General features: G+C 35.5%; 1 protein-coding gene across 2 annotated transcripts; it reads right to left on the bottom strand.

The window, feature by feature from the left end:
* Positions 1-929: 929 nt before the first annotated feature.
* On the bottom strand, positions 930-10,935 carry LOC100254227 (cullin-3B-like). 2 transcript variants are annotated; one of them, XM_010662748.3, is made up of 3 exons: positions 10,303-10,766; positions 3,976-4,153; positions 930-3,305 (listed from the first exon to the last, which is right to left on the bottom strand). In XM_010662748.3, exons 1-3 carry the CDS (start codon positions 10,391-10,393, stop codon positions 1,265-1,267), a joined length of 2,310 nt encoding a protein of 769 aa, XP_010661050.2. In that variant the 5' UTR covers positions 10,394-10,766; the 3' UTR covers positions 930-1,264. The 2 variants fall into 2 exon arrangements, with proteins under 2 accessions (XP_010661050.2, XP_002283300.1); XM_002283264.4 differs by lacking the exon at positions 3,976-4,153 and having other exon boundaries at positions 10,303-10,935.
* Positions 10,936-11,717: the final 782 nt, after the last annotated feature.

Below are 11,717 nucleotides of genomic sequence, written 5' to 3'. Positions count from 1 at the left end.
AAAATATTATAATTATTCTTATTTTTAATTAAAATGCTTTTAGAATATAATTCTCAAACATAAAATTTAATGATTATTTTTCAATTTTCCTCTTGATAAACACTTAGCACGGTAACCCAAATTTTGTCCTTTCACTTGGTAGACTAACATTGCATAAAAAATAAAAAACATCATTTATATCAAGCTTATTTTTTAACGTTCATGAAACAAGCATGTATAATTCATGTTCTCTAGTGAAGAAAAATGTGTGTTCTCCTCTTGTTGCATGCCTATAAATACTCGGCTATTCTCCATAGCCTAGATTGTATGGACTCTTAGAAGAGAAAGTGATAAAAGTGAGTGTTGTAGGGAACTCAACCCTATTAGGGTTTGTCTGATGCCAATACAACGGGTTCAGTTTCCTCCAACATCTCACCTTGTACCTTCTCTCCAGGTCACTTCTCTCAAAGATGCATTCATTTGTTTAAGTTGAGGGTGAGAATTGGAGGATGTCAAACTTAATGGATTCAATCCACATAATAACCAATGTCTCATCCATGACTTCTGAACAGCTAAACAGAGTGTTTTGAAGAGTTTTTCGGATTCATTTTGTTGAGGATGAAGGTGAGAATTGGAGGATAGCAAACAAATTTGGCATGGCATTAAGCTTCTGTAATTTGTTTGTTTGGTTTCCTCCAATATCTTATCTCCAACTCCTAAACATTCTGTGTATCTTGTTTGGTTTGCTAGGATATCTCATCTTCAAATTCTTAACCATTCAGGCCTGAACCCATCTTCAAGAATGTAGCCATCGGCGTCTACCAGGAAACATAGCTCTGATCAGTAAGCTTTGAAGATCCAAATCTCTCAAAAACCAAGATAATAACCATGTATTTTCACCACTTTACAACTGAGGAAAAAATATATTGAATACTAAAAGGCGGGGAAAAGATACTAAAAACCACTTTTCAGACCATTGAAAGCTTCAGTTGTTAAGAATTTCTAGCTAACTTTGACCTTCTATTACATATGATGGTACTGCTAAAGAACAAGCAAACCTTTGGATCTATCAATAGGTAGGGGAAAATCAAAATGGGGCATTTAAACCAGAATGAATAAAACAACACAGGCTCCAAATGTGATGGTAAGTTTTCTTTATAACCAACTAAGCCTGCAATTACTCAATAACTTTATAGCTTACAAGAAAGGAGGATATGGTTCCAAGAGCAAAAGCCTTGTCAAGCATTGACCAGAATGAAACAATCACGCAACGCAACTCATTTCTTCAAGCAAGATATCGATATAATTTCCTGTCCACTTTGTCCCTCTCTAGAAACTCCCGCTCAATAAGGGACTCTATTCGCTTCTTAATCAAAACAGGGCTGGGCAGAAACCTTGACTGCAGCTGCTTTGTGACCTCGGCCACAATATTGTTGTGATCTAGCACCCGCCTAGACTTCATGATTCTCACTATTGCAGCCTCAATCTGGGGCTTCCTGTCCTCCTCCACTCTCTGCCTAGTCTCTTGATTTTCTGGTTCAGACTCTCTTTGTGCAACTACAGTACCTATCTTCACCTTGTAAAACTTGCTTGAGAACTTGTCATTGACAAAAAATGCATCATCCTCAGCTATGTCCTTACTCATGGGCTCCTTCCTGAGAATATTCTTTCCCTTAACACAGGCCATAGACTGCAGGCACCTCTTCAAGTCTGAGGCAGGGATCTCTGTAGCTTGCTCTATTTCTTTATAACTCAAGCGATCAGCATTATTGAACAGCATCAGAGCACACATCTGATGTGTGGAAACATTCAGTTCATGCTTCTGGCCCCTGCCAAATGTTGCCTTCAAATCAGCCGTACCCATATTTGTTTGCCAAGACAATCTCCTCCCAGTGTGGGTCCCAAGATAATAGCCTCGAAACTTCTCACACACTCCCAGGATTTCTGCTGGAAGGTTACACGTAGCACTTGGCTGAGTTGGCCAAGACCCTGTGGTGAGAACCTGGACAGCAAGTGTAGGGCCATCCCCTGTTTCAGCAAATGAGCTTGCATAGAAACCCTGCATTGTGTCCTCCGATGTCTTCATGTCAGTGAACATGCCTTCTAATTTTGAAGTAAACTGATATCCACATTCTGTTTTGAGCTTAACTATCAGACTTCTCTCAGCATCATCAGAGACAGTTTTTCCTGACAGAAGCCTCTTTGCCAAGTGTTGCTTGTAGTATTTCTCAAACACATCTTTCTCTTGGAGGTATCGGAAAAGCATCATCACCTTGTCTAGAACAATTTCCACATCCTCCTCACTGACCCCCTTCAGTCCTTTCCGAAGCTTGTCATCCACGAACAAAGAAATAAATTCCGGGGAGCGAGAATTCAAATTAATGAAGTACTCAAAAGAGGAATTTAAAGCATTCTGAAATGTCTTGTCATTATTAAATGCCAAATTGATTATCTTATCATTTTTATCCTTCTCATCCAAGAGTCGCTGTACAAAGTCTACAGGATCCTTTAACCTTTCCGGATCAGTAACAAGCTGCTTACCAGTACTCCTGATGTGGGAAGTCATGACATCTCTTATTATAAATAGCCCATTAGGCACCCTGCGAAACAAGCTATACATCCTTCCCAAATCTTCATATTTGTCATCCACAAGCATATTAATCAAACCTGAGTTCTCCATATGGACTAGTCTCTGCATGTGACTTTCAACCATCTCCTTTTCCACAACACTAGTTATCTTGGCTTCACTTTTGGCATCCAAGTAATGGGACACTCTCTCCATTTCTTCATTTAAACGTCTCTCAGCTTTCTTCAAATATTCACCACAATCACAGCACTCAATGAACTGCTGAGACTCTGCACGGTAAAAATCAGCTGAGACCTCAAGAAAATGTTTCTCAAAGTCATCTTGATAAACAGAAGAACCTAAATCCATTAGCATCTTTATAACATTCCTCATCAAGCCTCTATTTATTACCTCACCAGTCCTCTCTCTCAGCACGAGATCAAGAAGCGTATCTTGAAGCCTTGTCTGGATTTTGGCAGAATGGATGATATTGTCCCTCCACAAATTCAAACCAAGTTCATGAACTGGGGTCTTGTGAGTACTTGGAATGAAAGTCCTGTCCATGTACATCAATATGTCTCGGATCATTTGCAATGCCTTGTTATGGTCTGCCCATTTCCTATTCAGTTCTTCCAAAAACAATCCTCCTTGAGCAGCTTCAATCGATTTTGATATAACTTCCAAATGATGAGTCATAGTTGTAACTAGTCCAGAGTAGAGTTTCTCTCCAAATTTGTGCAGCACCATATTGTAAGCATTCCTAATGTACACAAGGTACATAAACATCAAAAGTATAACTTTTAAGAAACAAAAGTAGCAGTTCACGGGTGGGCAATTCACAAATAATAAAAAATAGACAAAAATATTTGTTTTGGTGTTACATTATGGAACGATTCATTGGATAGAATATAGTTTTGCTTGCTAAAACATGACTGCTTATTTGTAAGTACATAATTATTTTAAAAAGCAAAGCAGAAGAGAGAAATTAAAAGGAATTGCTAAAAGGAAAAGTGACCTATCATACCAACACATAAATTACAATGAGTAACCATAGGGAACAATATACATATTTCAAAAAAAAAAAAGGAATCCTTGTTCTTTCCCTTTACATTTCTCCTTCAATGTAGGATATTTATTCATAACTATAAAAAAATTAATGTAAAATATCACTCAATTAATAATTATCAAAATCCAATCACACAATATTTTCATGGACTTTAATTGCAAATATTAATTAACATAATAGTAAAAACTTTGTACTAAGAGATGCACACATTTGCACAAACTCAGACACACACAAAAAGAGAAACAGAAGATAACAAAAAATGTAGCAATTCCAAAGAAATGAAAATCCCCAAAATAAAGTTATGTTATATTTGTTTAAAAGAAAATAACATTAACACTAAGTAGCAAAATGAAAAGAAACAGACCTATAGAGCTCTTCGAAACTAAGCCCACTGATGTTACAATTGTATATTTCATGGATCCCCTCCTCCAGAATCTTCCAAGTCTTGTCTGCATAATTTGGATCCATCACGATCTGGCGCTTCAATGGTCCTATTTGAAAATTCCTCTTTGGAGCACTCATCTTCTCCAGTTCTAAAACACCTACCAGGCCCGAAATGGATATGCCTCAAACCCGAAAATTCAAACCCAAAAACCAGGTAGACATTTGCAATGAACCAAGTCTGAGAGAGGCTAATCTGTGGTTTGATCAGATGAGATTTGGGGATCTCATTATAACATATTATATGTAGAAATGAATAGAATTGACGAGAATGGGGCAAATTGGAAGAAATGTAAACCCTATAAAAAAAAGAGGCAAAGAAGAAACTCTAGAAACTTTAAGGTTTTAGCTGATCTTTTTCTTTTTCTAGATAGGCTTTAAGGAGCTGGTATCTACAATTTGAGTAAATCTTTAAGTAATTTTGTTTTTAATGCATATAATATTTTCCTCTTTTCCACAGTTATTACATCTTTTCCTTTCTTACTTTTGTATTTCTTATACATTCAAATAATGACTATTGTTAATAGTGGGCACATCTCCAAAGGTATCAGAAAATCTAGGGCTATAAATGCCGTTGACTTCAAATGCTCCCAAATTTTGGAAAAAGAGGAATATGATGACGTTCTCACTTCTCACCCATGAAGCCTAACTCAAGTGGCAAGAGGTTGGGGTAGGGATAAGAGAGGTTTCAAGTTCAAGTCCATGTAACAGAAGAAGTGTAAAAGAAGGAAAAAAAAAAACCACACACACAAAAATAAATGTTATCAGTTTAAATCAAAACCAGGTATCAACCATATCTTAAAGTAACACACACATACCTCATAACAACAAATAAGAAGTCAGGTTATGCCTTTTCTATATTTAATCTAGTTTATTTCATTCTTTGTGACTATATTATAGTGGTCTTACAAGTTACAACATGAGAACGTAGAAGTGCATGATCACTGAATGAGCTAGCTGAAGAATTATATCATGTTGGTGTCTCTTTCACTATGCCACATAGTCTAGAAAAATAGCCATGTACAATAGCATCACTTGTAGGTTCTCAAGAACATGGTGACTAATCATCAAATGCCACTTTTCATAAAGTGCATGATCCTGAAGTCTTGAGTGATGACATGATCCCCCTACATCCCATGCCTTCATCTCCTACCTACACTAAAGGAAGGTCTGTAGCCTAACTGTGTAGAAGCTTGAACTTCGTGACAGCCCATGAGAAGTGGATAAGATTAGGGCAAACACAAAGGAAAAGGACCTGATCACCTTACTCCTCCAAGATGAACAGGTTGACTTTCTGATACAGATCCTATGAGAACTAAGTAGAAGGAGATCGACCACCTTAGTTATCCTTTCTTGTCAAGGTAGTAAAGAGGCACCTATATTCTCCAAACTCACAAAGGCCAACTCTGGCTCCATGGATCATTAGAATACAATTAAATGTTCATAACTCGCACAAGTCATCTATCTCCATGGATCGTCAAATGTGTTTCGTAGGACAACATCTAGCATTTATCCAATGTGCTGGACTGGACCAGCCAGTTTTACTGGTTGACGGTCGACCAGCAATAGGTCTGATTTGGTTCAGTTTTTTGAGCAGCCGTCTTACCTGAGCAGACTGCCAGAAATGCATATGTTGTTCTCATGATATTTTTTTTTACGTAAAATGCAAGGGCACTAAAGTGAGAAGAACAAAAGTTGAATCATTTCCTGTGTCCATGGCTTCTAATTTTAATTTTTTTCCTATGTTATAAGAGCCTTCTATGCATAATGTATCCATATACATGCCTATCAAAAAATAATGTATGCATATACACACACATACATATGGAAAATGATCAATTCTCCTAATAGTTTCCCCAGAATGCTTCCCCAATAGACAAAATGGTATGTCGCATTTTTATTTGGACTGGATGAGCAACCTTCTTTGGAAAGGAGTAACGAAAAGCGATGTCACTTACAAGGGAACTTGTTTACTTGCTTTAAGTAAAACCGCTTGGGTAAGAAAAATCTTTAATCAATTGGCCCAACAGTGAACCTTGAATCTATGGTGGTCAGAACCAGCAAGTAATTTGTGTAATAGATGTCTCGTTCCTTCGAGCTCTGCCTCTTGCAGTTCATGTCTTGTTGGGTTCTTAAACAGCAAGAAAAAGGGTTGACTAGCCCATTCGGCTGCACCCTTTCATCTTCAGAGCATTGTCTAAGTGAATAGGCAGTGCCCATGAAGCAAACAAAGCTTTCTTACAGAGGCTGGGCTGGTTCCTTTTCAGCACCAGCTTTTCTTTGGGTTGTAGGGCTTTGACAAGATTTTGAAAGAGAAGGTTTTTTTTTTGTTTGTTTTTTTTTTTTTTTTTGATAGGTAAGATTTTGATAACAGTCAAAGAACACAATCACGTCCAACCTCTCAAAATCACTATCCAATGTAATGAGGTCCTTCTAGTCTTAATTAGGTTAAAACCCAATCTACAGTCCTTTCTAGGAGTATTGCTACCTGCAGCTCAAATGGTCCCTTCTTAAGTCTTTATTGGTCTTATTTTTATGGTGAGCCTTGTGAGTGCATTTGGACCCACGAAGGCAAATGGATGCTCCCCTAACCCAACCCAGGAACAGACCAGAGGGAACTGCAACATGGAGAGTAAATAATTCCCTTTCCTGAAACCAGTCTATCTGAAATACCTCCTCATTCCAGCAACCGATCTTATTCTTGTATCCCTATTTGTGACATCGAGAAAAATTAATATCTTTACAGATTCTTTGAAATTTTATACGTATGAAATTAATATAATATCATATATTTTATAGTTTATACTTTGACTCTTTCATCTCTTTCATAGTCTTCTTTATTATTTATTTATTTTAACAATGAGATCACTATGGCATTATACTTCTACATGAATTTCTTTTCCTTTAGTCATTAAAGGCCCTTTGTATACTCCTATGTGCTAGGGTTGTCCCCCATTTTCTGTTATGTGTCTATCAATAGAACTATGTAAATTGTTGGACTTCATAGATAGTCTAAATTGTGGATAACAAGAGTTATAAGATATAATTTACTATTTTTTATTGAGATATGAGTGTGTACTTTCTTTCTTCAAGGCCTCTTGCATATCCCTTTGTGTACATAGGGTATGCCCCTTTTTTGTTAGACGCCTTTAATAGATTTTCTGTTCATCTATTAAAAAAAAATTTACACTTGCCTAATTTTCTTACCAAAAAGAGGGAAAAAAATCTTTGTAGAAAATACTATAAGAGAGTAGCATTGTTTTTATTTTTTTTTTATAGGCAAATTAGAGCTTGTATTAGAAACGCCTAGAGGCAGCGAAAGCTGTACACACGAAATATACAAACATCACCCAAGAAGCTAGGTGAAAAGAAAGACAAAAAACCTTGTGTGAGCAAGGGGATGGAATATGCCGAATAGGCGTTACTTGTGCAAAGAGAAAGAGGAAACCAGTGACCACTTGATTCTTTTTTGTAAGAAGGCTACAATGCTTTGGAGTTTGATTTTCTCTTTTTTTGGTGTGCAGTGGGTCTTGCACTCCTCAATTAAAAGGAATTTGCTAAGTCGGCATGGAGCTTTTGTGAGCAAGCAAAGGGAGAAAGCATGGAGGGTTGCCCCCCTATGCTTAATATGGACCTTATGGAAGGAAAGAAATGAAAGAGTGGTCAATGATATTAAATGGTCTGAGCCAACTTTAAAACAATTTTTTTTTTTTTTCATACATTTGTGAATTGGGCTAGGGTGTATTTAGAGGATCATACTTTGTCCATGATTGATTTTATAGAGTAGCTTTTTGTCTAGATAAGAGTAGCATTGATTTTATATATAGTACAAGCACAAGCTATGCATGTGCAACATACAATTTTTCTGCCAAAAAATAATATAATAAATTTATAAGTAGTAAAAGATATAAGGACATTACATAAGTGCATTTGATAAGAAGAACAATAGCATCTTACTTGAGTTTTCAAGATACTAAGATTATTTGGATTGGCCTTTTAGAAGCCAAAAGCTTTTTTTAAGTTCAATAAAAGCTTTTATCTATTTTTGGGTAATTTTAATAAAAAGTATTTCTACCTCGAAAAAATGCTTAATAGAGAAGCAAAGACAATATTGCTTCTCACGGAATCTTCCTTTTACCTTAGGCAAAAAAGCAGTTTACATTTGGTAAAACTTTAGAAGCATCAAGATTAACCCTTCAAATTATGGCTTCAACTTAAACTTTAACTTCTAGTTAAAGCTAAAAAAATAAAAGTTGTCCCAAACTAGACATAAATAAGAGATAACAAATGGAGCAAGAAAACTGGTTCCTGTTGAAAACTGTTTCCTTTGAGTTTTCTCAAATTGAACTCCTATAAGATTGTAATTTTATAAAGTAAACAGTTTCATGCCTAGTTTCTTGGGCGTTTATTTTTATAGTTTGTGTGTACTGTTTCGCCGCTTCTAGGCGTTTCTAATACAAGCTCTTATTTACCCATCAAAAAAATAAAGTAAACAGTTTCACATGTTGATGAGCAACTCCAACATTTGTTTTATTTAGATATAATTCATTTCTTTTAATTGGAATTTGTTGTAAATTTGTACATCATTTTTAATATTTGTGATCAAGATTTTTATTTTTATTTTTTATAGGCAAATAATAGTATGTATATTAATAACTATAAAAAGGATGCCAAACTAAAGTGGCAAATATAGTATACCGGGAGTATACAAATGAGAAACAAAAAACCAGTTATAGTAGCTACAAACCCACTTTAAAAAGAAGAGCCCGCCCATCCTATAAAATCTAATAAAGAGGTTGGGCCTTCTTGCCTGTCTCCTAAAAGGAGACCTCGAGACCACATATACAGATTAGTTATGAAGGAATCTTTTAGGGCTTGGATAGTGCGTTGTTCCCCTTCAAAAGTTCTTTGATTTCGTTCCTTCCAAATTATCCATTTGTGATCAGGATTATGGTATTAGTAACTCTTATGATGAGAATTATAATACTAATATCATAGTTTATATGATTCAAAGCTCGTAATTCCCAAAACATTATCACATATGTTAATATTGCTATACATATGGAGGTTGGAGAGTAAATAGTAAAGGGACTTCTTTGAAAATAAACTTGCAACCATAGTTTTAAATTTTCCAAAATATGCTCTTTTAGGATTTTGTCTTTTCTAAGTTTTTCCATTCATATCTCAAGATCCTCATCTCAGTCCTAAGGGCTTGGTCGTGGAAAGTTCCTCAGTAATCAAAAAAAGAAAAAAAAATCTCAAGATCCTCATCTCAGTTATACTCATGAAAGAGTCCATTGATGCCCAACTTGCTCCATGATCCAATGCTGCTCACATCTAGTTTTTTAGACATCACTCTTCAGTTTTTTTGAGTTAACAAAATTGAATCAGATCCCACTGCCATTGGGTATATTTACCATACATCTATAGCCACCCTCTGCTCACAAGTCATAGCTTTTCCTGAGCTCTTGGTCCTACTTATGCGGTTAGGCAAGCTTCACTCTTAAGATACTTAATTGGCCATAGAATCTCATTCCTACTAAATCCACTGAAGCTATACTGGCATATCTCTTCGAATGATCGATTTATGGAGGTAATACAAATGCATCCCATATCAATTTGCTACTTCTCCAGCATGGAACATTAGCCGAGTTGCAAGAACTGCTATTTAACACACAATGGGATACTTTTGGGTCAATCCCATGAATTAATCATATTTGAGTACTATTCATTCGTTGCTCTTGTGGAGAAGAAGAAAGGGTTCTCCATAAGTGATAAACAAGCTGACTCAAGTTAGGCATAACATTCAACAGGTTCTAAAACCCAACTCTTGTCATTATTCGTTCATCTCCATGTTCATTATTTTGGCCAGAACTATGCACTCTTAACCATCCTAAATATAGAAATAAGTGCAAGCACAGAGCTTAAAGCCAACATCCGCAGATTTAGAAGATGGAATTATCGTTAAAACAAATAAATAGAGAAACATACAGAACACTCGTGCAAAGAAACTCATTCAATCATGATCAGCATATGATCATAGTATCCCAGAAATTGAAAAACTAATCGATTCGCATAACAGATAATGAAAAAAAAAGGATCAATAGAAACCAACAAAAGGAAACAACCCCAATCATATGAAATCCCGAAGTAATTAACAGAAAATGACAAAATGAACAATCTAAATAATACAAAAAAAACACACAAATTAAACTATATATTCGATCAAAAACAATATTTAATAGCGAACCTGTACAGTTCTTCGAAACTAAGCCCACTGGCATTATGATTGTATATCTCATGGATTGCATGTTCCAGAATCTTCCAAGTCTTCTCTGCATACTTCGGATCCACCACAACCCGGTGCTTAAACGCCTCTATCTGAAAATTCCTCTTCTTCTGAGTACTCATCTCCACCGCTTACGAGTTACAACCCCCGAAACGGATCTTCAACTCGAACCCGAAACTCAAGACCCAAATTCGGGTCCTGGTTGACAGCAAACGAAATCCGGGGAAAAACCCTAAGCAGTGGGCTTGGATTGGGGGATGAACGGATTAGAGAAGGCGGAGAGGTCTTCTATTATAACGGAACAGGGGCTTAGATGAAGACAATTGTTGAAAATGGGGGCGAATCGATAAAAAATGCAACCCTGATAGAAATCGGATGATGTGAAGAAAGACAATCAAAAGTTCAAAACCCCCGAAACTTGCTCATTAAGGAGTTCAAGAGATGATATTTATACTTTGAGCATGCATATTAGATAAATATATAAATTATTTAATAATATTCGTGTATACCTTTTTTCAATGTATGAGAAAAAGTAAAGAGATTCTTCTCTTCTTCTCTATGGTTACTTCCTTTTTTGTCTTTCTTATCTCTTGGGCTTTGTATTTTCATAAATAATTGCACAATACAGTGATTGGGATTGTGGACTATACACCCAAAAAAATATGAGAAATCCTAATATTTTTTTGATAACCCTGAATGTTTGGCGACCTTACACGCATCTCGACTAATCCTATGAGACCCTAAAATTAATGACCGGGTAAACCTCCAGTGCCCCCGAAAAACCCTATTATAAAATTATGTGATAAAAAATGGACCTCAATTTATAAAATAACTCTGTACGTAAATCAAAACATGGATTAAGAATTTCAAATGCAAAACCTTAATTTTTCATATTAATCAAATATTTGAAATTGATTTTGAATGTTGATATACCTGCAAATTAATATTGAGAGGAAATTTTCAAATTACATAATTAATAATTTTTTTTAATAATTATTATGATTTTATTATACGATGTCAACTCTATCCTGTACTCATTTATTGTTGAATATAATCTCTATTAATGAACTAATCTTAACTATAATGAATTATCAACTAGCCTTGATTAGCTATGAGCATTATGCCACTCATTATGCCATGTCCCATTTGTAAAATGAAATGTTTGTTAATGATTGTTTAGTACTGAATATCACCCATGTACATGAAAAAGGGAAAAAAAAGTTATAATTAATTCAATTCATATTGCCCATATACATAAAAACACAAAGGAAAAAAAAAACTATTGGTTCCATTTTATAGGGCCAACACACGCACACACATATGATCCAATTATAAAATATTAATGTTATGTTTGTTAGTCTCCCGTATAATTGTTA

Source organism: Vitis vinifera, chromosome 14, assembly GCF_030704535.1.
Source record: "Vitis vinifera cultivar Pinot Noir 40024 chromosome 14, ASM3070453v1".
Lineage (NCBI taxonomy): Eukaryota > Viridiplantae > Streptophyta > Magnoliopsida > Vitales > Vitaceae > Vitis > Vitis vinifera.
This window is presented reverse-complemented; position numbering and strand designations above follow the sequence as displayed.